Source organism: Phascolarctos cinereus, unplaced genomic scaffold (assembly GCF_003287225.1).
Source record: "Phascolarctos cinereus isolate Bilbo 61053 unplaced genomic scaffold, phaCin_HiC Scaffold_9;HRSCAF=440, whole genome shotgun sequence".
Lineage (NCBI taxonomy): Eukaryota > Metazoa > Chordata > Mammalia > Diprotodontia > Phascolarctidae > Phascolarctos > Phascolarctos cinereus.
In genome coordinates this window covers 257,096,503-257,121,428 of record NW_027556402.1, presented here as the reverse complement: position 1 = coordinate 257,121,428, position 24,926 = coordinate 257,096,503, and the positions used below count along the sequence as shown (strand labels likewise).

Genomic DNA, 24,926 nt, shown 5'->3' with positions numbered 1-24,926 from the left:
CTTGTTGGCCTGCCATGAGGAAAGACTAGGGAATGGGGGAGAGAAGTGCAGCCCCACATAGAAGCAGCTGGGAGTAAAGCCCTGCTGACTCAGGCAACTTTTAGCTCTGGGTACCTGAGCTGAGCTTTCTGAAGAAGCTAAGGATTCTGTGACCCAGAGGAGAAGGCAATGGGCCTTTTTTCTCAAAATGAGAATGGAAATATACCAACGATGGAAAAACGTTTCTCTGTAAAAATGTAAATATCCATCATTTATACTTTGTGAAAAAGAAAAGCGTGCATCAACTTCGTCATTGAGTTGTGCCCAACTCTTTGTGACCTTTTGAGGTCTTCTTGACAGAGATATGGAAGTGGAAGATGCCCTTTCCTTCTCCAGTTCGTTTTACAGATGAGGAAACTGAGGCAAACTGAGCTAAGCGACTTGCCCAGGGTCACACAGCTAGGAAGCATCTGAAGCTGTATTTGAACCCAGGAAGATGAGTCAGCCTGACTCCAGGCCAGCGCTGGCTATGCACTATGGCGCCACCTAGCGGCCCATTTCAACTTTAACAAGAGAGTGAGGAAAAAAAGGTCCCCTTCTGTTTACTCCCCTGCATGAGCTGCCCTTACTGTCTTCACTCACCTGCATTTTCTGGATCTTGCATCACAAAGCAAGGTAGAAATGAGAAGCAGGGTTGGAGTAGCCACAGCGGGGCCAGCCTGCCGGCAGAGGCTGAATTCTGGTGTCACTTTTCAAAAACTGTTTTTATTGAAATTTATTCTTTGTTTTGACACCATCTCCTTTTAAAAGAAATCCTTCCCCCCTCTTCTACCCAGAGAGCCATCCCACATAACAGAGAATTTTTAAAAATTAGTAATGAAGCAATCGAAGAGCCTTTTTTAAGCTCTGACTGTGCCGAGAGCTGAGGGTACAAACAAAAAGCAAAACCAGCCCCTGCCTTCAAGGGGCTTACGTTCTTTTTCTTCCTTTAAATTAACGTATTTGTTTTTAGCTTTCGACGTTCACTTCCATAAGATTCTGAGTTCCAAATTTTCCTCCCCCCACCCAAAGACATCATGCAATCTGATTTAGGCTTCTACATACACATTCATATTGAACATATTTTCACATTAGTCATGTTGTAAAAAAGAATTAGAACCAATGGGAGAAACCACAAGAAAGAAGAAACAAACAGAAAGAAAGAAAGAAAGAAAGAAAGAAAGAAAGAAAGAAAGAAAGAAAGAGCAAACAGTCTGCTTCGATCTGCATTCAGACTCCAAAGTTCTTTCTCTGGATGTGGATTGCATTTTCCATCATGAGACCTTTGGAGATGTCTTAGATCCTTGCATTGCTGAGAAGTGCTAAGTCAGTCAGCACACAATGTTGCCACTATTGTGTACAACGTTCTCCTGGTTCTGCTCAGTCACTCATTGTCTGTTCATGTAAGCCTCTCCTGGTTTTTCTAAAGTCCGCCTGCTCATCATTTCTTATGGAACAATAGAATTCCATTACATTCCTATACCACAGCTTGCTCAGCCATTCCCCAATGGATGGGCATCTCCTCAATTTCCAATTCTTTGCCACCACATAAAGAGCTGCTACAAATATTTTTGTACATGTGGATCCTTTTCCCTTTTTTATGATCTCTTTGAGACACAGCCCTAGAAGTGCTATTGCTGGGTCAAAGGGTACACACATTTCTGTAGCCCTTTGGGCATAGTTCCAAATTGCTTTCCAGAATGGTTGGATCAGTTCACAACTCCACCAACAACGCATTAGTGTTCCAATTTTCCAGCATCTTCTCCAGCAGTTATAATTTTCCTATTTTGTCATGTTCGCCAATCTGATAGGTGTGACGTGGTACCTCAGAGTTGTTTTGATTTGCATTTCTCTAATTAATAGTGATTTAGAGCATTTTAATATGACTATAGATAACTTTAATTTCTTCATCTGAAAACTGCCTGTTCGTATCCTTTGACCATTTATCAATCAGGGAATGACTTGTATTCTTATAAATTTGAGTCAGTTCTCTACATACTTTAGAAATGAGGCTTTTATCTGATTGCAAAAATTCTTTCCCAATTTTTTGCTTCCCTCCTAATCTTGGTTGTATTGGCTTTATTTGTGCAAACATTTTTCAATTTAACATAATAAAAATTATCCATTTTGCATTTCGTAATGTTCTCCGTCTCTTGTTTGGTCATAAATTCTTCTGTTCTCCATAAATCTGACAGGTAAACTATTCCTTGCTCTCCCAGTTTGCTTACGGTATTAGCCTTTATATCTAAATTGTGTACCTATTTTGACTTTATTTTGGTATATGGTGTAAGGCGTTGCTCTATGCCTAGTTTCTGCCGTGCTATTTTCCAGTTTTCCCAGCAGTTTTTGTCAAAAGAGCTTACATTCTATTGGAGGAAACAACACGCATGAGCTAGGATAGGACAAGATCTATCCTCAGTGGATGGAAGGTGGTCGGAGAGGGGAAGGCACTTCGGCTGGGGAGGAGCTGGAAAGCCCGCCCAGAAGGGGTGTGGGGGTGCTTCATCTGGGCCTGGAAGGAAGCCAGGGAGCCTCAGAGTCGGATGAGAGGAGGGGAAGGAAGCCAAACTAACAAAGTATTGAGAACCTTCCTTTGCCAGTTTTTAAAATTCGGCATTTCCTGCCGGCTTCCAGTCTTGCCTTTCCGTCACACTCACCGCAGAGGGCCAGTCTGACACTAAGTCTTGCTGGCTCGCTCTCCACATACGTGGCCCTCTCTCTCCACCCCGGTGACTCCCGCTGGTGCAGCCCCTCATGTCCTGACGGGCCATCTCCAAGGCTGCTGGCTGGTGGCCCTCCTCCCCTGCTCCAGTCCAGCCTGCACGTCCCTATTCAATGAATTCCAGTGGTTCCCTGTCACCTCCTCTGGCCTTTAGAGTCCTTCCTGGCCTCCTCCTACCACTCTAGTCTTCTTAACACTTTTGTTATCGTTCAGTCATTTTTCAGTCATATCCAGCTCTTTGTGACCCCATTTGGAGTTTCCTTGGCAGAAATATTGGAGTGGTTTTCCATTACCATCTCATTTTACAGATGAGGAAACTGAGGCAAACAGGGTGAAGAGCCTTGCCCAGGGTCGCACAGCTAGGAAGAGTCTGAGGCTGTATTTGAACTCAGGAAGATGCGTCTTCCTGACTTCAGGCCCAGCTCTATCCACTGTGCTACCTACTTTTCTTCTCTCCATATCCAAGAATCATTAACACTGTTCCTCCTACACAAAGCTCCATCCCCCTACTCTGTGCTCTTTCTCTGGCGATGCTCTTGTGTCTGCAATGCTTTCCCTCTTCTTCTCCACATCCTGGTTTTCCTTCAAGTCCCAGCTCAAATTCTACCTTCTGCAAAAGGCCTTTCCCAGGTCCCCTCAGTGCTAGCTGACCCCCTGGGGGCTATCCACCGTTTATCTTGTTTGTAAATCTCTGCCTGCTGGCTCCCTCCCTAGACTAAGCTCCCTGAGAGCAGGGATCATTTTTTGGCTTTTCTTCGTATTTCCATTGCCTGGCATACAGGAAGCCCTTACTAAGTGCTCTGTGACTTGCGTAAAATGAGCGTTTCCATCTGCAAAGTAGAACAGAATGAGGATCATAGACGAGTCTGCAGATCGCTCTTGTGAACACCTGGCTCTTCCTCTCAGGTGTCATTCAACTCTTTAGGACACTCCACGTCCAAGGTCTCCTACCCTCGGGGGGAAGGAGGGCGAAGCCTTGGCTCCCCTCTTCCCTTGGGCTGTGCTGGGTCATTACACAGATTCATGGGTCAATTTCTGTTTCTAAATAGTTTTCTAACTGCACTTGGCTTATGAACCTTCATATAAACCTTCCCATCCTCTGAATTCTTCCAGTTCTTTGATTTTTCTTTGTTGGTGTTCAGTTGTTTTCAGTCATGTCTAATTCTTTGTGATGCTATTTGGGGTTTTCTTGGCAGAAATACCAGAGTGGTGAACCATTTCCTTCTCCAGCTCATCTTACAGATGAGGAAACTGAGGCAAACAGGGTGAAGTGCCGTGCCCAAGGTCACACACTTCATAAGTGTCTGAGGCTAGATTTGAACTCTGGCCTTCCTCACTCTGGATGCAGGGCTCTGTGCACTGTGCACCTACTAGCAACCCCAGATGCAGAAGAGATGGTGGGAGGTATTGGGAATCCCAACCTTCTGTATATGTATCAGAGCTGATTAGGATGCTGACCAGGTTGCGGTTTCTTTTGGATTTCATTTTAGTAAGTGCTGTAACCTAAGTGCTAAGTAAGTGAATTTAGGGGCCTGTGCTGTGCTGGGGGGCAAGATTGGGGGCTCAATGAGTAAAGGAAAGTTAGGACTTTTAGGGAATTCATTCACACTATTAGATTTTAAAATGTGAACCCAGGGGATGAAGGAGAATCAGGAGGTGGGAAAGTGCCTTTCTCCACATGTGCTCATTTCACACAGGCTCAGTGAGCACCACTTGAGCTTTGGGTACCACCTGGTGGCCTGTACACCCTATAGCAGCTGTTCGGAGCCGCAGCACAGCGCATGCTCGTGTGTGTGTGTGTGTGTGTGTGTGTGTGTGTGTGTGTGTGTGTGTGTGTGTGTGTGTGTGTGTGTGTGTGTGTGTCCCACACTCAAGAGCTACTCATCTATTTTCCAATGAAATTACGGGTGAAAATGTTCTTTACTTTGAAGGAGTCAGTACAGTATATGATTGTGCCAACTCCTTCCCTATAAGGCACTACTTCCTATAATCCAGCAAAATCCTTCTACTTTGCAGTTTAGAAAACCAAGGCTCTGAGAGGTGCCATGAAGGACTTTCTCAAGATCATGCAGCACTGGAATTTTAGCCTAGATCCTGACTCCAGACCTGATGGTCCCTCCATATGGGTCAGAGTAGAGGTGTTAATCAGGAGCACCTGAGATTGATCTCAGCAGTCAGAAGACTTTGTGACTCTGCCCCTTATCAGTTGAATGACTTTGAGTCATTCAACTTCCCCAGGTTTCAGTTTTCACGGGCTTCCTTCTGGTTGGGCTACGGTTAATTAACGCAAGAAGCATTTCTAGATCACGCACTATGAGGCATATACTGTGTACAAAGACAAAAATATGAAATAGGGTTTGACAACTGACTGGCATCCTACGATGTGTAGGTCAGAGGGATAAGCATTCTCTCTCAACCTTGAAAGTGATTAGGACTATCTCAATTCTGAGCCAGAAGACCAACTTGAGTCAAGCCTGGGAGTTTTTTTGTTTTTTGTTGTTCGTTTGTTTTTTAATCTTTTTTTTTTTTTGCTAGGCAATGGGGTTAAGTGACTTGCTCAGGGTCACACAGCTAGTAAGTGTGATGTGTCTGAGGCCAGGCTTGAACTCAGGTCCTCCTGAATCCAGGGCCGGTGCAATATCCACTGTGCCACCTAGCTGTCCCCAAGCCTGGGAGTTTTTAAAAAGACACATGCAGTCTACAAGAGAGTAGACTGAAAGGGAGTAGCTAGGACTACGCAAAGTTACCAGTAGCAGTGAGTAGACAGCGTCCCCTGCTCCAGCTCGTACTTAAGAAACAAAGTTGGAATCAGAGACAACAGTGGAAAGGAGAAAACTGACAAGAGAGTTGAGGTTCGGCAGAAGTGGGCCGTTGAACTCCTTCAGACGCTTGGAAGGGGAGAATTCAGAATGAAGCTGCTGGTTATGACCACCTCTTCAAGGACTGAGGGATATTTAAAAAGGTCCACTCTCTCTCCAGGTTCCGCTCCCTGTGCCTGTACGGTGACTCGGTTGTGTCACTCATTCTTCTTACCTCTACTGCCTAAGCACTTCTTGTATGCTGATTGTGTCTCAAATATAATGAAACCTGAGGTCAGCTGGAAATACCAAATCTAAACTAGAGAAAAGCCAGACCTCTGTCTGAATGTTAGGAATTTTCCTAACTGGGGGCTCTAAGATATTGCATTGGTATTAATAACTTTCTACCTGATACAAACTGCATAAATTTTCAGAGAAGGGTACCATATGAACATGAGGGCAAGTATGTTGTCACCAAGTATTGTAACGGTATGGCTGATTAATAATAGCTAACAATTACGTGGCACTTCAAGGCTTGCAAAGTCCTCTCCAAATATTATCTCACAACAACCCTGGGAGGGAGGTGCCATTATGATTGCTATGTTTACAGATAGGAAATTGAGGCAAACAAGGGTTAAATGCCCAGGCAAGTCACACAGGTAGTAAATGTCTTAGGCTGAATTTGAACTCAGGTCTTCCTAATTCCACGAGTCTACCCACTGTGCCACCTAGCTGCCCCAATTTACTTCTCCAGAGAGGAACGGCAGACTGAGAAAGAGCAGAAGGGAATGAATATCTTCCACAGCCTCTAGTCTATATATAACACATACACACATGAACCCGAGCAAAACACATACAATGTGAATAGGAGGCAATAGGGGGCAATCAGGAAAGGTCCCCTGTGGGAGGTGGAGCTTGCAGAGACAAAAACTCAGAATTCTGAGAGGCAGAGGTTAGAAGGAAAGGCTCACAGGCACAGGGCACAGCATGTGCAAAGGCGGAGAGGTGAGAAGAGAAATGAATGTCATTTCTGAGAAACAACAATGAATGGTTAACAGCTGACTCTTATTGTCAATATTATTTATATTATTAAAGGTTTGCAAAGCACTTTACATACATGATGCTATTTGATTACTGGTAGGAACCCCAGGAAGTGGATCGGGATTAATCCTAATTATTAACACCATTTTACAAGTGAGGACATTTTTGGCTAGGGTGCATCAATCTAGAAGGTAAGGTGTCTCTGATAGGAGCCAAGGACTGCAGCAATGTGTTCTGCTGCCTCCACACCACAAGATGGCGCCAGAGCACGATGTAATCTCTGCCTCGAGAAGCTGGAGTCCGGCAAGAAACTACACGTCCCAAGACGCTTTGTGGGCTTTTAAGGACACCCCCCCCTTCACGGCTGCCCTCACGATCGCCTGTGGAAAGAACAGCTTTTTGCGATCTTTCCTCGTTTGCTGATGGCGGACGGGAGACGGCGGCTCCCAGCCTTTCGTTGCTATCTCCGGGTCTGTGTGCTTCCCCCTTCCAGTATTCCTCCTTCGTCCCGGGTTGAAAGTGAAGCACCCGAGGAGCTCCGCGAGGACCCGTGACCTTTAACCCAATATGGCGACGCCCGTATTCGGGTCGCGGTCGCGGTGAGGCCGACCGGACTTGTTGGGGCCAGGCTCCCGCTCTGTCCTCTTCTCCTGCTCCTGCCCGCACCCCACAGCCCGCGCCATGTCGAAGCTCAGCCGGGCCCCGCGCTCCATTCGGAAGATCGAGGGCAGCGGCGTCATCCGGGCCATCGTGCGCGCGGGCCAAGCGATGCCCGGGCCCCCACTGGGGCCCATCCTGGGTCAGGTAGGCGACGGAGCCCGACTGGGGTGCGCGTGCGCGGGGGGGGGGAGGGGAGCTGTTGGGGGGGGGAATGAGGAGGGTACCACGCATGCACGACCGGGACACGCTCTTGTAGCCCCAACTCCGAGGCAGTCCCCGCTGACTTGGAGTCTGGGGTCGCGGGTTCGAGTAATATCTCCGACACCTATAAATTGTGGCACCCAGTCGTGACATTTAATAATAATAATGATAAAATAGCCAGCCATCTAGGTCTTTAAGTACATCGTCTCAGTCAACTATCCAGGGCCGGGTATTGCACCTACTTTGCAGATCAGCAAACTGAGGCCCCAAAAGGAGCAGTGACTCGCCCAAAGCCACACATCCGGGACTCTTCAGAGGCGAAATTCGAATCGAGGGTCCGCGCTAGGCTGCCACCTCTCCTGGCCTCTGTGGTGTTGTCTCTTCCTCTGTATAATGGGGGGGGTGTCGTGGGGGTATAAAGACCCCATAGGGTCCTAGGTCTAGAGCTGGAAGGGACCTCGAGGCTGGGGTATCCCGGACCCCGCTTGCATTGATAGTAAGGAAGAAACTGCAGCCAGGGGATTCAGGGTCCTGCTCTCTGTCCTGAGGCTTCCTCGGTCCATTCCCCTGTGGCTTGGAGGTGATCCCAAGGTGCCAGTGGACCACAAGCTCTGGCACATGTACATGATGAGCTGGGGATGGGTGGTGTCTGCTGTCCAGAGCCCCAGCTGAGCACGAGGAGGAGGGCTGGTCTGATGGCCAGGGATGATAGCACCAAAGTCCCCCTATCAGAACAAGAGCTGGTGTTCTGGGGAGTTTCCACACAAAGTAAGAGACATGTGAATGACCCGTGGAGCATCAGCCTCCCAAGGGAGGAGAGTGGAGGGAGGGAGCCCCTTGAAGCTTTGGGCAGGAGTGGGCGGGGGGTCATCTGAGCTTCTCGGCACTCACGCTCCCCTTCTCCCCGGCAGCATGGCCTCGCCATCAGCCAGTTCTGCAAGGAGTTCAATGAGAAGACAAAGGACATCAAAGAGGGGATCCCCCTGCCCACCAAGATCATCGTGAAGGTGTGGGGACCCTGGGCCGCACTCCCTGCCCTCCCTTCTCTGGGTCCAGGAGGCCAGAGAAGCACAAGGCACAGCCTCCCTCCCTCCAGAAGTCCTGTCTCGGCCGCCACCTCTCTGACTGCTCCTCCTCTGTCCCCATTGATGGGAATCCTCCTGAGTGAGGGGGGCCTCCAGACTCTGTCCTCGGGCCTCTTCTTCCCTACCCTCTTTCTCTCAGTGGTTTCACACACTCCCATGGTCCAGCGTCACTTGGGGCACTCCCAGGTTCATGGAGCCAGCCCTAAGCTCTCCCCTCCAACTACCTGCACATCCCGTTGGCTCAGAGGTGGGGGATAACCCTGATTCTGGCTTCTCTCTTCCAGCCTGACAGGACGTTTGAGCTCGAGATAAATCAGCCTACAGTTTCCTACTTCCTGAAGGCAGCAGCTGGCATAGAAAAGGGAGCCAGGCGCACAGGTGATGGGCCTGGCACCTGGGCTGGGACTGGGGGGACGGCCTGGCAGGTGGTGGTGACAGCTGAGGTACCTTCCTCCCTTTCAGGGCATGAGGTGGCTGGCTTGATCACTGTGAAGCATGTGTATGAGATCGCCCGTGTGAAGGCTCAGGACAAGGCCTTCGCTTTGCAGGATGTCCCCCTCTCCTCGGTTGTCCGGTCCATCATTGGGAGTGCCCGCTCGCTGGGTATCCAAGTGGTGAAGGAGTGAGTGAGCAGGGAGTGAGGTGGTCCTGGGAAGCAGGGACCCTGGGTGAGCTGAGGGCTCTGGTAGGGGGCTGAGGTATAAGGAAGGAAGGAAGGCCAGAATCCTGGACTGTATCTATGAGAACAGTGGGTGTGGGTGTGGTGTTCAGCTCTTGCAGGAGCAGTGGGCTGGGTTGGGTCTGAGGCTGGGAAGCCCAGGCACCTGAACCGTAGGACCCCCAGGGCGCTGACCTTCCTCTTCCTCTCTGCAGCCTCAGCACAGACCAGCTGGCTGCCTTCCAGGAGGAGCGTGCCCAGTTCCTGGCGTCCCAGGCTCTGGCAGATGCTGAAGCCGCCGCGGCAGAGGCGGCCAAGAAGTGAGCCCTCCACCTGCCCTGCCCCCCTCCGCTCCCTCAGGGTCACTGGCTGCATGCACCTGGGGACAGAGAGGGCTGATGGTCACCTGTGACCCTACTTTACTTTTTATGTATCATGTCAGTCTATAATTTGAAGGGCTAAAGACCCTAATAAATACTGTGTCATTTGTTACCTTGTTCTGCTTGTCTGTCTGCTGCTCAGGGGGTGATGGGGAAAAGGCAGGGAGATCACTGGGATAGGGTAGGGAAAACAGCTCCGAGTGTGGAGGCAGAAAATCAGCTTTGAGCAGTTTCAGAGCTGGACAGGACCCTGACAACCACCCTGTACCTGTCGTGCCCCCTGTGGATGGGACCCCCAGCAGCCGCCCCATACGAGCTGTGCCCCCACTGGACAGGACCCAGCAGCTGCCCCCCCCACTCCCTCCCCCCGAAGCTGTGCCCCCAGGGCTCATCTACCCTCTGTCTCTAAGACTCCCACTAAGGGAGAACAGTTGAGGGAAACAGGGAAAGAATATTGGCTCTGGGTCAGAGGATCTCGGTTCAAATTTTCTCTCTGATGCTCTCTCCCTGTGTGACCTTGGGCAAATGCCCTCCCAGCTGGCCTCAGATTTCTCCTTGGCAGGATAAGGCTGGCTTAGGGTCTCAGGCCTAGGACCCTGGCCAGGCAGCCACAGGCAGAACTGGAGGGAATATTGGATCAGGAGGGTCTGGGGAGGCTCTGGAGGCTGGTTGGACGGTCAGGTTGGGTGCGGTTTCCTAAGATGTCCTTCTGGCTTTCATTGTCTTCTCCTTCCTTGCCGACACTTGACCCCTGGGCATCTGGGCAGTGAAGGAAGGAGTGCCCTGCAGTGGGTGGAGGTGAGAGTCTGAGTCTCTGGACTTCTCCCCATGAGAAAGGGAAGAATCAGTTTGAGAACTGAGAGGCCTTGGGCTGCCGTCTGGGAATTAGGTGCTTCCCCCCACCTCCCACCCCATCCTGAGCAGCACTGTCTCTTGGGCTGGAGAATGAGGGGCCTCCCCAGCCACCTGCAGGACCTGTGGCTTTTTTTCAGAGTCAGTGACTCTCCTTCCACCTTCCCAAAGGTGGAATGAAAGAGAAGTTTTCTCTCCAGCAGGAGGCCCCGGTTCCTCTCCATCCTATCTTAAAACCCTATTGGACTCGGAGAAGCTGAGAGGGTGTGGAGGAAGGCTTTTGTGCAGCAAAATGCAGGGGGATCAATGAGGTGGGGTAGGGAAAACAGCCCTGAGCATGGAGGCAGAAAATCAGCCTCGAGCAGTTTCAGAGCTGGATGGGACCCCGACAACCACCCTGTACCAGTCATGCCCCCTGTGGATGGGACCCTGGCAACCGCCCCATATGACCTATGCCTCCACTAGACAGGACCCCGGCAGCTGCCCTGTACCAGTCATGCCCCCCTTGGGAGAGCTTTAGTTTTTTAGGTTGTAACTGGAGCTCATTGGAGACTCCATTAGAGAAAGTCTCCTGCCCCCCAAATTCCTCAAGGAATTAGGTGACTGTTTTGATGCTGAAGGCCTCAGAACTTGAGTATTCGGGAAGGACACAGAAGGTTCCCAGGTCAACCCTGCTGGAATCTGGGGTGCAGGAAACAGTGAGCTCTTGGGGCTGAACAGGCTTTAGCTGCTGCAAGGTTCCAAGAGAGCCCACCTTGGAACCTTTGCTTCCTCATTGGCCTTCAGCGCAGGGATGAGGCAAGGGGGCTTTTTCTCTCGACCAGCACATTGTTAGATCTCCCTGAGAAATCAAAAAAGTTGACCAGCCCGTTCTAATCCTTCCCTTGCAAAGCCAACGGGAAGCTGAGGCTTGCTCCGAGTGCGACGTGTGTGTCTAAGGCAAGGCTCCCAGACCGTATTAGGGAAGCCCTGAGGGACGGCTGCTGCTAATGCTAATCAGCGGGTACTGCCGACTGAGGGGCTTCAGGCACACGAGACCAGCTGAGCAGTGTTGGGGAGAGCCCGGAGGAGGAGAGAAGCCCAGACCCAAAGTCTTCAGCTTTCTCATCCTCCATGGTCTAATCAGCCTAGGCTGCTGGTCCCGGAGGGAAACTCGGCCTAGGTGTGATCTTGAAGATCTTGAAGCCTGCCCCTCCATCACCCCCGTGGGGAAAGAGCGACAGCCTGCAGAAAGGAAGGAGCCGGGATTAACTGCAGGCTCAGAGCCCTCAGCCTTTGGCTCTTAGAGTAGGCTTGGCTTGGGCTCAGTGGCTGAGCTCTTCCCGATCCTCAAGCCTCCCCCACCAAAGGTCCCCCGGCGCACCCCCAGCCCACCTCTCTTCTACCTCAGCAAACAACACCAGGGCTACAAAAAAGGCGAACCGGACTTTATTATAAAGTTGGTTACAAAGTCAACACAGCACCACAAGTTTCACTGCATGGAGGCCCAGGGGCCGACACAGCAGCCAGGGTATCCCTGACTGCTTGTATATACACACACACACACACACACACACACACACACACACACACACACACGCACACGCACGCAAACGTGCACCCATGTGTATACACACACACGCACACACACACACGGCGTGACGACAGATCTGTCTTCCTTCATCGGAAAGAAACGATAGAGTCGCTTCACGCCCCCCACCCCAGGCGCAGGGCGCAAAAGTCACAGGAAAAGCCGCAGCAGGCGGCCAAGTTCATAGGAATTGAAATCCTGTTACTGGAGTGTAGACAATTCTACGTGAGTGTCAAGAGCCCCACGGGGCACTGGCTAGCCCGGGTCCGGCCTTTTCCCCCACAGAAGCCCAGGGGCCCCTATGGCCCCTGGGAGTGGAGAATTCCCCCCAGGCCCCTTGGGCAGCATGGAAGGGAAGCTGTGACTCCCCCATTCTCTGTATGGAATCCCATTCAAGGAAACTCACTACGAGTGAATACAGATTGAGATGGAAACTAGGATTGCTCAAAGTCTCTTGATTCTAAAAATAATCCCCCTTGCCCTTCTTCCCACCACCCTTCCTCCCCCCTTCCCATCCTTCAGGGTGGGAGGGATCAGACCCGTCCCCTCCGAGCCCCAAGGATCCCACTAACGTGTCCCGGGTGGTGGAGAACACCTCCACTCCTTGATGACAATATGCCATACTCAGCAACGTTAAGTCACAGACTTATTCAGAACGCTGGTTCCCCTCCACTTCCATCTGAGGAAAGAGCAAACCAAGGAAACAGGGTTAGAGAAGCCTGGGTCAGCTCATAGAATGGATCCCTCCCCTCTTTTCAAGCAGGGCTGCAGGCACACTGAGGACCCCATAATGGTGATAAATGGGATGAATTGAGCTGTTTGGATTCTGGGAAAGGATCTGAGCCAATAAGGCTGCTATGAAATGGGGACATGGGGCAGCTCCTATCCCATTCTGTCTGTGCCTCTGAGCTGTACCAGCCTTTTCTTTCTGTCTCTTTCCTGGTGGTAAAATGCTGAACTAGGAGTCAGGAGACCCTTCTCATCCACCCACCACCAACACGCACAGAGTTTCTACCCCCAGGGCCAATACTAATGAGTTCTGTTAGTTTGGGACAAGTCAGCTAGCCTCAGTTTCCTCATCTTTGGACTGCACTCTTCCCTCCCTCCTCAGCTTCTTATTAGGTCAGTGGGTGGGGCGGCTCACCGTCATGGAAGCTGTCTTGAACATGACTCTGGAGTTGATACAACTCATCGGTACATCCATCACAGGGGAATGCTGAGACACCTGTCTCAAAGTCGGTTTCGTATGCGGCCAGGTCCTCCAGGAAGCTGTGATCTTCTGGGGACAGGTCGGTGCTGGGCGACGGGGCCCCCCCTGGGCCTGAAGTCTCAGGACCCCCTGGTCCCCAATCCCCCTGGGGTGTTGGGGTGGAGAGGCCCATGAAGATGTCTTCCACAGACTTCTCTTCCAGGAATTGGTCCTCAGGGGCATCTAAGAATGCCACCTCCTGACTTTTCCAAGATTTAAGGTCCAGGCTGAATACAGGGGGACCAGCCCCCGGGAAGGAGAGACTTTGGCCCAGGGGTTCAAGTCCCTCTGTTCCAGGCTCTGCTGGGAAAGGGCAGTCCATGCCCTGGGCCAGTTGGCTGATCTGCTGGATAAGTCGCTCTATCTCACTTCTCTCCTTTTCTGAGTAATGGAAGAAACTCTGTTTGACTGGGGAGGCCTCTGGCGTAAGCAAGCCATCAGGCACCAGGGGTACATCCACAGAGAGTGGCCCCCGGAGCTGGGCCAGAGCCAGGAGAGTGCAGTCCCCATTACCAGGACTGTTAGGGCTGGGGGGCAACTTCTCATAGAGAAAATTGCAGCCGTCTTGGGGGAAGTAAGTTTTGGTGGGGTTAGGGCTCAGTTGGTCTGGGAAGGTCTGGCTGGGGCTGGCCAGGTGAGTTTGGAAAGCTGTGCTGGGTGGGGTCAGTTGTTCTTGGACAGGGCTGGCCAACTGCTCCTGGAAGGTGGCAGTGTTGGGCATCAACTGCTCTTGAAAAGTTGTGGCACAGGGAGTCAGCTGGTCTTCATAGGTCTGGGCTGTGGCATCAGTCAACTGGCCTTGAATGGGGCTGGTCAACTCAGGAAAGGTGGCACTGCTGGGGGTCAGCTGGTCAGGGAAGATGGCAGTTCTGGGAGTCAGCTGCTCTTGGATGGAGCTGGAAGGGGTGGAGATGTGGGTCTGGAAGGGCTCTTGCAGGCTGAAGAGGAAGGCACACCCCCCTGGCTGGTGAGGTGTGTATGGTGGGGTGCACACAAAATCTTTGCACAGATCTCCTTGAAAGGTAGACTCTGGGCCTGTAGGGAATGCCAAATAATTGAAATCCATTTCCTTGGGGGGCTGCGGCAGCTGCTCTCCGGAGGACATGGATGCCAATTCTGGGCCAGTGGGGAAGTTTGTGCTTCTGGGACCCCCAAAGGCTGGGGTGAAGGTCGAGTCAGGGCTTGCACACGGGGCTGGAGAGAGGAGGCTTTCTGAGAAGGTGGCTGGTGCAGTTGAGGTGCCCAGAACATAAGCCAGATGGGCATCTTCAGAGCTGAGCTGCTGGCGGAGACACCAGGCTTCCGAGTCACTAAGTTTGAAGAAAAGAGAACCTGGGGTGAGAAGCCTGGTTCCCTTGTCTAAGAACCCAAGCGACTCTCCAGCCAATCCCCTTCCCAAATCTTGGGCTTTGGCTCACCTGATTGGGTAGTTGTTGGCAGTGATGGGGCCATCTGAACCCTCGGGATGCATCAGGGAGTATATCCATACCCAGCCTCCAGTCTTGGCCTGCAGTCTCACTACCATTTCTGCCTGAGCATCACCACTGTCGGCCACTAGGGGAAAAGAGGAGATGGAAGGTTAGCCCAGTGTCCATCAGCTACCACCACTACCAACACCCTAACAGCCCACCTCTTACCTGGCTTGATCCAGCCCTAGTTCTCACCAGTCCTCACCTCAACTCCCTCCCCTACACACACTCTATCCCTGGAATTCTGACTCTGATATCACCTTTCATCCCAATCCTATTACAAACCTGCCCATGTATAGGTTCATGGGATCATAGATTTAGAGCCAGAAGGGACCTTAGCAATCATCTCATCAAGTTTTTGCACATGAGGAAACTGAGGCCCAGAGAGGTCACTTGACTTGCCAAGGTCACATAGGTACCAAGTAGACCTTGGATCTAAAGTCCCATCTTCTGCTAAAGCACATCAGTACCACTGACCTGGTCCTTCCCCCTTTGGCTCATATCCTCCCCCGTTATTCCTGGCTCTGCTCCTGCCCCATGGGTGCACTAGGACACTCACGCAGGCGGTAGTGCTGGGCCGAAGCATGGGCCAGGTCCTCAGGGTGCAGAAGTCCATACCATGATTTACAGACCAGCTCGCTGCGCTCAAAGCCCAGGTAGACTAGGACACTAGGAAGGGCAAAGGCAGGAGGTCAGCTTTCTGCTATCCCATCCTGATACCCAAGCATCCTGCACCCTTGAACCCCAGCTTACTCCCTCCCAGACACCAACTCTTTTTGCTACAGCCCCTGACTCTCCCATGATTCTTGGAAGTCACATGTGCCCTCTCCAGTAGTAGAAGCTCTGTTTTTCTACTCATGACCCGGGCACCCCAAACTCACCTCTCAGAGACATCCAGCAGCGCGAGGTTCTTGGCATGGTGGCTCTGAAACACAGCCAAGAAGATTGAGGCCAGACCAGGGCCACACCCTGGTCCAGAGCGGGCTCGGGGATCAAGTGGGGCACAGAAGGCTGTGAAGACAGGATTCCCTGCCCAGTAGGCTCCAGGGGGATGAGGATGGAAGCGGCCACGGATGAGCACAAGTTTGTTGCCTGCACTCTGGCGCCTCAGGGACTTGGAAGTGTTGAATCGGCATCGGAAAAGGCGATCTGAATGGAAAGAAGAGTGAGTCAGTGAATGGGTGAATGGATGATAATTGTAGAAAGAAAAAGACTAAGAAAAGGGACTTGTCCAATGCAAGAGAAGGTAGAGAAGACGGAAGGAAGCCAAGTACTCACCAGTGTCAGGTATGGAGGGCAGAGTCAGCTGCTGACGGACAGTGAGGTGGTCAGCAGGATCAATAATATCATAGATGCTGTCACCTTGGGCAACCAGATCCACCTGGGGAGCAGGAAAAGGTGGAAAGAAAGAGGACCATCAGTGAATGGAGGGAAAATCTAGTGTTGACCCTAGATAGCTTTAGTTTCCCGGTTCCTTAAGCCTTGGTGTGCAACACTGCCCTGTCCCATGGGATGCACGTAATTACCATGGGGACAATCTCAGGATGGAGTAGGAGCATATAATTGCAAAGGACATACAGGATCATCTAGTCCAAGCCTTCATGGCAAAGGTGTGGAAACTGTGGCCCAGGGAGGGGAAGGGATTTATTTATTGAAAGTCACAAAGCACTGGTTATGTGACTGGCTATGGTGAAGAACTGTGAGTAGCCCCTGGTTTCTGGCTCCAAGCCCCCCCCCATGCTCTCTTAACTACGTTATTCTATTTCCCACCTGGGGAGGGGGTGAAGAGAGGAGGAGGATGTTTTCCAGAACCCTCAGAAAACCTCTGAATATCAAAATTGGACCTTCAGTTGCTTCCCTGCCTCAGCTGTTCTAAACATCCTCTAGGCTGGGAAGAGCTTTCTTGGTTGGATCTATTTGTGCCCTGGTCAATTCCCGTTACAAGAAGGCACTCACCATGGAATGGCCCAAGTGCTCGCTCACGTTGTCGGACAGATAGAGAAGCTTTCCCTCAGCTGTAAACATGAGCAGGAACCCGGGCAGCGCCGCCACGATGTCTTCCAGTTCCTGCGCCGAAAGCAGCCCAGCTGGGCCAGCCAGAGGGGCGCCTGATGGGAGAGAGAAACAGGGTGAGTCAGGAGGGACTCTCCAGAAGACTGGAGACAAGAAGAGAAAATGCTATATGGAGCGAGAAAAGGGAGTGATTTTCAGGAATCCATAGGGATCCCAATGGATCAGCCCCGCGAGTAGCGCCCACCTGTTGACCCCGCTCCCCGATCTCCTGGCCGAGGGACCTGTTGATTGGATTCTTTAATGCCCAAGCCAGGGACAGCACGCTCCGACCCCAGTAAGGTTAAGAACCATGGACAGCACCCGCAGCCAAGACTCCTTGGGTTCAGCACCACACATCCCCAAGACCGATGCTCTACCGGCAGTGTCAGAACCTCGGACAGAGCCTCAGGTTCCGGGCTGCTCTATCTGCCTGCGCTTCCCTGCACTTCCCTGCAAAAGGGATCTCCTAACGGGATGTGCCCTTGCGGACTGGGGACTATTACATTCGCGGCGCTTCCCAGTCCAGCGTGCTGACATTAAGGAAGGCACCCTGAGGTCTTGGGGAGCAAAGGAGGGAAGTCTGGCACTCCTAGGTCTCTTCCCTGTCCGGCTCCTTTCTGAATAGACTCCTCTCCTAGCCTGGGAGTGGTCCCTGGAGTTCCAGCCCCGGACTCCCACCAGGGTCTCCGCCAGCCCAGTCCCGCTCACCTCCGGCAAAGAAGACTCCCTTGCGGGTGTAGATGCAGGCTAGCGACATGATGTGCAGGTAAGATAGCCGCACCTTGTCCGCTTCGGCCAGCGGCAGCAGCTCCTTGAGGCTCCGGATCTCCGCGTTGATCTGGTCGCGCCGCGCCTTAGAAGCGCCCTTGGTGGAACGATACATGGCTGTTGGCGGCGGAGCTCGCGCCTGGGCGCTTTGGACACCTGGGTACCCGCCCCGACGCGCCTTCTTCGGCTTCTTCCTCCTCTCTCTCCTCCGTCTCTCTCGGTCTCTGTCTCTCTCCCTCTCTCGGGCTCCGATTGGCAGATCTGCCCCCCTCGCCTGTCTCGCTTCGCTTTATATAGCCCCAGCCAGGCGTGGGGGGCTCGATTCAGGGATGGGGAGGGGGGCGGGAGGAGCGGGGGGCCGGGCCAAGCGGGCTGCACGGGGAGCTGCCGGCTGGGGGGGGGCCCCCGCTCCTCCTCCCTCCCCAGCCTCCGACGTCATCCGCATGACGTAGAACGAGAGAGGGAGGGGGAACTGCGGAGGGGGGGTGCAGGGGGAGAAGAGAAGCAAAGCAGGGGCCGAGCCTGGAGGGGATGGAGCCAAGGCTCAGCGCCGCCATGCAGGAGGAAAGCTGGGGGTTCTAGAGTGCAGGCGCTTGCGGGAAACTAGAGAAGGACCTTTCTGAAAGTTGCGCGAGCCCCCCTCGGCCCCCTGTCCTTCCCCCCAATCAAGGATCTGATTCTGATCCCGTGTCTCCAGCCCAGGGTTCTGCTGCTCCCTGCCTTATGGGCCAAGGTCCTGCCTAGAGTCTGTGCACTGGCCCTATAGCCCCTACGTTGCCCCAAGTATTCTTCTGGGAGGGGAAGGGGATGGGGTGAGAGGGCATGAGGGCTGCCCAGAGCAGGGATTCCCACAGGCTCTCTGGTGCCCCCTGGAGGCCACTTTTCAAAGCCCCTGTCCCTCCTCCCTAGGCACCGCTCCAGAGGGCCCATAGACTGATTGACTAACTGGTGGGGGATGTTTCTTTTTGCACCTCCCTTCCCCCGCCTTTCTTTTTCTGGCCCCCTGAATACAGAGGGTCTCCAGACCGCTCCTGGGGGTGCAGAGGGGAAATGAGAATTGAGGCACAAGGAAAGAAACCCTCGAGGTTCGTAACTGGGACCCAGATATCCCTGCCCCAAGTCCGTGCTGGCTCCTCTTCCCCCAGCTTCGGTCTTGGCGTCTCTGCGCCCTTCTCCTCCCCTCCCTCACCCTCCCCTCGCCTCAGCGGGCCGGGGGCGGGGGGCGGGGGCGGGGCTGGGGGAATCCCAACTCCATATTAGGGCAGGAAACCTCCTGGAGCGGCCGGCGGGGCGGGGCCTCTGTGCTTCAGCTCTCTGCTTTTAAAGGCTCCCCCGCCCCCTTTCCCTAGCGGCTGGGCCTCTGGGGGCGAGGCGCAAAGAAAGAGCCCCAGTTCTCCTTGGACGCCCTCCCTGCTCTCAGCTTGTCCCACTACTCTCTGTCTGTCTGGCTGTCTTCCATCTTGCCCCCCACCCTCAGCCTTTTCCCAACTCTCTGTCTTTCAGTCTCCAAATCTCTTCTAATCTCTTCCTCTCGGCCTCTTTGGATCTCTGTCTCTGCCTTTGCCTTCCATTTCTTTCTCAAGTCCCCCCACCATTTTAAATAATGTCTCTGTCTCTCATGAGAGACATCATTCTGTCTCTCCTTTCTGTCTTTTCTCTCTCTGTTTCTCTGTATTAATTGGTATCTCTGTAAATTCTGTCTCTGTCTTTTTTGACTTTTTGTCTGTCTACTCTCTTTTCCTTTCTATTTGTTTGGGTCGTTAGCTCTGCCTCACTCTCTGTCTCTGCTTTGCTATCTCTGTATCTTTGTTTCCATCTCTATCCCTCCCTCTATGACCGCTCCCAGGTGGAGATGAATGAGGAAGACCACACTATGTGCCTCTCGAGGTGAAATTGATCCTCTTCCCAGGGGCCTGGGAAGGTGCAGGTGTAGGGCCTCCTAGATTTGGAAAGGGAGAGGAAGCCAGGATGCTGAATACTGGACCCTCTTCCTGGGGATTTAGAGAAGAGGAAGTAGCCTGGGAGTTTGGAGATAGGCATCTTTCAGATCTCTGCGGGTGGGGAGTGGAATATAAACTGTGACGTTTGATAAAGAACAAATAAAATAGGTTGTGAATTGGACATCTGATTGTGAAAACAAGAATTTGGGGAATGGAGTGGGGCAAGAGTACTGTTCAGTACTGCCCAGTAGAAAAAGTATATACTGAAGGGGGGGGGCGTTACACAGAAGCAGGGTCCATCTGTGGATAAAGCTGAGGCAGTAGTTTCAAAGGCAAATTCTTATCCCTTTCTGTGTTTTAGCTGAGGCCTTCAATAGACACATCCTTCCCTCCTCCCTCTCCAATGGTGCTGTCAGGAGGTGGAGGGCCTCCGGGGTAGGTAGGTGTGATACCTCTGTCTCTTGGTCTCTATCTTTCTGTCTCTGTATTTAGATGGAAGATGGGAAGCTCATTGTAAATTTGATGTCTCTACATCCATTTCCCTGTGACCCCAAACTATTTTGCCCCCTCTTTATCTCTATCTCCCTGTATGACTTCTTTCTCAATCTTTTCTCCCAACTCATCTCACTGTCCCCTTTTCCTCTTAGCCCCCCCCACCCACCCAGATGTGCATGGAAACATAATGGGAGAAGTGGAGGACAATTTAGACTCGTTTCACAGTGGGAGGAAATGTTTCCTTTCCCCCCAGAGCCCAGTCAGTGTTACTTGTCAAGATCACCGAGGGAGGCTTGTTACTGTCCATGGTGCTGAAGATTCCTCAGCTCTATGTGAAGAATCCGGCCTAAATAGCGGGTCAGTCCCAAGACCTTACTAACCTAAGTTAGGGTCCCTGTGTATGTATCTATTTGTCTGTATTTATGTACGTGTTGTTTGCCTCTCTGTCTGTGCAGCTCCCCCTCCTGGCTGCCCCCATTCAAGTCTCCTGCCTTTGCCTCCTTCCCCCATACCACCTTGTAAACACTAGGAAATCCACCACCTTCAGGGAATCTCCCTCTGCAGCCTGTCAAACCTCTACTGGGGACTGGGGGGCAGGATATCTGGATTATGGAAGGGAAGTAAGAATTGATGAAGGGAGAATTGAGGTCCAGGGGAGCAGTTACTGAGATTCTGGAAGGAGAGTGGGATTAGGATGTTGGGGTCTGGGAGCACAATAAGTCCTGAAAAAGGACGTGTGTGTGTGTGTGTGTGTGTGTGTGTGTGTGTGTGTGTGTGTAATGGGGGGAGTGGTAAAATCAACCTAGTCTACTTTAGTTCAAGGCAAGAAGATCTAGTTACCCCAAGCTCCCTCCTTCCCAGGCCGTCCCCCAGCCCCCTGGCCTCCCACCTTCATGTAGTTATTTTTAACTTCTTAGAACCAAAAATAACCTGGAAGCAGCTTCAGGCCGTGGGAGAGGAGCTATTTATATCACCAGTGACGGTTCAGAAATAGCAGGCAGGAGGAGGGGGGCGGCTGGCACCGCTAGAGAGCTCCTGGCCGGGGCTAAAAATACTGTCGCAGTGAGTCAGCCTGGCCCCAGCTGAGTCACCCCCGTTCCTGGGCTGGGAGGGAGGGCGCTGGATAGACTGAGGAATGAAAGGCTTTGCTCTATGCAAACTAGGGGACTAGGGACCCCAGTTTTCCTGGAAAAAGAGGGGCTAGGGGTTAGGCAAGGAAGCTCTTGAGATAAAGGGGCAGGGGACAAGTAAAATGAGATGGCAGAAGGAAAAAGACTCAGTGCTTGAGACATATACACAAATAACATGCACAAACACAAACAAATGTTCACATACCCATGAAGCCTTTTAGTGCTGGGATAGGGGGATGTGTGTGTGTGTGTGTGTGTGTGTGTGTGTGTGTGTGTGTGTATGCAATGGCTCATATAGGAGCTGAGCTATGGGAACATACATGTGAACATGAGGTTAACTGTGTATGTAGCTGCCTTTGTGTGTCTGTGTGTTTATATGTGTGTTTGTGTCTGTGTGCATCCATGTATGTGAATCTAGGTATATCTGTGTCTGTGTGCATCTTGTTTGCATCTATCTTTGTGGGTCTGTGTATATTTATATGCATGTGTATGTATGGAGCTCTGTCCATATTTGTGTGGCTGTGTTTATGTGTATATGTCTATCTGGGTCTGGGTCTGCATATGGGTCTGTCTCTGCATGTCTACATCTAGCTGTGTGGGGAACTATTTATATGTATCTCTCTGTGTGTTTATCTGTATCTGCATAACAGATACTTGGGTATGTCTGTCTGTCTGTCTGTGTCAGTAGGACTGTGTATGAAGCTCTGTCTGCCCTTGCAGTCCCAAGTTCAACTCATTTTGCCTTCTCTTGCTCAGTCTCCTGTGTTATCTGATCAAACCCTCTTCACCCCAGGCCCCTCCTTCAATCCCTTCCTTAGCCCCACTCACCCCCCCATCCCATTTCCACAATTAGTCCCCAAATCTCTGGGAAGCACCCCTCCCCAATGCATGCAACTTCTTCAGGGGGAAGGTGAGCCTTCCATGCTAGGGAAGGGGGCTTCCCTCCTCCTGGAGCCGTTCTCAATTTTCCTTGCCCTGGGGGAGTGAGTGGTTTTCCATCGCTCCATATTTGGGGTGCTGCAGGGAGAGGAGGGGTTGCTTTAGATCTAAAAAAATCTGTGGAGTGTGCACACACATACACACACACATATACACAAAACCAAGAGAGAGAAAGAGAAAAAAAATATCAAGGTCCCTTCTTTACGGAGCCGAGCTCTCGCATCTGTTGCCATGGCAACCCTCCCACTCCTTCCCCGAAAATTCACCAAGAAGAGGTGATGGCAGCAGGGAGGGATTGGCTGATTTCTTCCTTTATGATTTTTTTCCCGAAAAAGGGCTTTTTATAGCCAGAACAGGCCATGCAGTCCCTGGCTCCTGCCTTGAATGGTTTTAGAGGGTTCCTGGGGGAACACCCCCCTTCTCACTGGCCACCTTATCAGGAAGGAGGGAAGAGTAGGGGCTAATCTCTTTCAGGGGCTTTGGCTAGACAGACCATCTGTGGAGAGAAATGGATGTTGGGTGGTAATCTTTTTCTCTAGAGAGCTATGGTCTGTCTACGGAAGCCTTAGGGCTTCCTGGAGTCTTGAAGAGTCAAAACATCTCTAGGGAGGTGTTAGAATACTTCAGCTGTCAACTTGGACAGATATGCCTATTCTAGATGGAGGTTTAACCTCCTGGCATCCTTTGGCATTAGAGAGAAATTGAACAGAAGTCCAAGAATCTCAGCTTAGACTGAGATTTGAGATAGACTTATCAGGTCAGATGGTGGACCAGAAGGCTCCAGAAAGATCCTCTATGCCTTGAGCTAACTGCCTATTATACTGGGGTAGAGGCAGACACTCTGTTGACCTCTAGACTACTGACTGTGGTTCAGCCCAAGATCCAAGGAAGCTCTGAATGTAGGTGACAGCTCTAGAGAGGACCCAAGCTAACCCCAATACCCAGAAAGCTCTAGACCAAGGTTGGCAGGGAGCCACGGAATACACATCACTTTCAAGTGTGAGCTCAGCTTTTCCTGCCAAATGCTTTGATGGCTCTAAATCCCTGGTTTGCCCCTGGTCTTGGCTCACTACAGAAATGGGATCACCCTGGACTGGAACCCAGAGAATCATACTGTAACTTTGTCCACAAATAGCCAACTGGACAGATCCACCACTCCAGGGTATGCTAGGGTAGAGACAGCTCCTGAGTCTGAGTAGCTTCCAAGACAATTTGGCACAACCACAGAGATGAAGATAGCTGGGAAAATACAGTGACCCCAGTGATTAGTTATCTCTGCCTACAATATTGAAACCAGGATGATATGGGTCAGCTGCCTTTCATCAAGATTTGGAATCACTGGAAAGAGCAGTGTACTGGAGACCTGGATTTTGGTCCTAACGGCTGCTAATTTACCATGGGACCTTAGGAAGTCACTGTTGCTCTTGGGGTCTTAAATTTCCTGCTCTGTGAAATAAGAAGCATGTGTTCTATGCTATGTGTTTTAAGGTGCCTCATACTCTGTGTTCTAAGGCTCCTTCCAGCTCTGCTGTTCTATGATCTAAAGTCCCTCCCAGCTCTGACAGGCTATGTTCTAAGCTTCCTTCTAGATGTAGCATTCTATATTCTGTGTTCCTACCATGACATTCAATGTTTTAAGGGCCCTCCCAGCTCTAACAATATTTATTAGGTGTTGTGAAGTCCCTTCCATCTCTGGTATGCTATGTTCTAAGTTCCAAGGACTTTTCCCATGCTAAAGTTGTATAAGCTGTGCTCTATAATTTGCCAAATGGAAATTTCTTCTGTCTCTCCCTTCTTCACATATAGAAGGGCATTGTCTATCAATGTATGCTTTGGTCATAGACAGACCACACCTTCCCTCAGCTTCCTTTCTCTGGTTGAGGATTGGGTGAGGAAGAAATGACTACTGAAGTCCAGCATCTCTGAGCCTCTTCTAAAGATGCAGCCATGGGGAGGACAGATAGACAGACAGGAGCACTCATTCTCCTCTGCCCTTTATGCAGTACCCCCTCACAAAATGTGTACAGGCCAGGGCCTTCAGAGGTGCAGGAAGATCCTCAGCAGCATCTCTCTGCAGGAGTGTTTCTCTGCCTCCTGTTCCCATGGCAACATACACAGGCTCTGCCAATGAACAGCCACCATTCCCTGTTCCACCCCTTTGGGAGATTTGGACTTGTTATCTTCTAACCCATGACTTGGGGATTTGGAGTTGATTTCTAGATAAAAATTTTCCTCAAGAGGATGATATCAGACAGATAACATGTGTCGTGGACAGATCCCATGCTGGGTATCCCAGGAAATGGAGGATGCAGGATATGAGGTCTTCCTACCCTCAAAGAGCTTGCAGTCTAACTGGGGAGAGAATTTAGGCGCTCAAAAAGGTTTAACCAGAATACAAGCACCCTCCAACAACTTCAAATACGTTAAGAGTTGGGTGGCAAGGCTTCTGGAGGTGGGCTGGGAGCTGGATTCCAGAGGAGATGGTCAGTTAGTGAATTAGGGAAGAGAAAAGATTTTCTGGGTCTCAGAAATGGTGCACATGCAAAAGATGATAGGACTACAGTTTGGAAAGGTAGTCTAAACACTTTGTTTTCAGATAACTTCTGGATAAGTAAATGACTTGCACAAAACCACCCGACCAGATCCTCAGACTCCAAACCCCATGCTTTTCCCATTATCCCCAGACACAAATCCCACAGATAAGTTTGACTAGAAACCCTTCCCTTCCAAGCAGGGGAACAAGAATGAATCCAATGTGTGTTAAGTTCAAATAATCCTACTAGGCCTAGTGGGTGCAGAAGTATAAGACATAGCTTAGGAAGCCTAGAGATAGTTGAAAGAGATACGACTAAGAACCCTTATTTGTGTATTTCTAAGGGTCAGATTGTATCATGCCAAG

At 51.3% G+C, this 24,926-nt stretch overlaps 2 protein-coding genes across 3 annotated transcripts; one reads left to right on the top strand and one right to left on the bottom strand.

The window, feature by feature from the left end:
- Positions 1 to 6,965: 6,965 nt before the first annotated feature.
- MRPL11 (mitochondrial ribosomal protein L11) lies at positions 6,966 to 9,675 on the top strand. Of its 2 annotated transcripts, XM_078148196.1 has the most exons (6): positions 7,324 to 7,383; positions 7,690 to 8,208; positions 8,352 to 8,447; positions 8,810 to 8,903; positions 8,988 to 9,147; positions 9,399 to 9,675. In XM_078148196.1, the coding sequence occupies exons 2-6, from the start codon at positions 8,146 to 8,148 to the stop codon at positions 9,505 to 9,507; spliced, it is 522 nt and encodes a 173-aa protein (XP_078004322.1). In that variant the 5' UTR covers positions 7,324 to 7,383; positions 7,690 to 8,145; the 3' UTR covers positions 9,508 to 9,675. The 2 variants fall into 2 exon arrangements, with proteins under 2 accessions (XP_020824033.1, XP_078004322.1); XM_020968374.2 differs by lacking the exon at positions 7,690 to 8,208 and having other exon boundaries at positions 6,966 to 7,383.
- A 2,196-nt stretch (positions 9,676 to 11,871) lies between these two features.
- Positions 11,872 to 17,783, bottom strand: NPAS4 (neuronal PAS domain protein 4). Its single transcript, XM_020968259.2, has 8 exons — positions 17,464 to 17,783; positions 16,660 to 16,811; positions 15,982 to 16,084; positions 15,585 to 15,852; positions 15,263 to 15,372; positions 14,653 to 14,788; positions 13,130 to 14,544; positions 11,872 to 12,664 (listed from the first exon to the last, which is right to left on the bottom strand). The coding sequence occupies exons 1-8, from the start codon at positions 17,636 to 17,638 to the stop codon at positions 12,636 to 12,638; spliced, it is 2,388 nt and encodes a 795-aa protein (XP_020823918.1). The 5' UTR covers positions 17,639 to 17,783; the 3' UTR covers positions 11,872 to 12,635.
- Between the last annotated feature and the right edge of the window lie 7,143 nt (positions 17,784 to 24,926).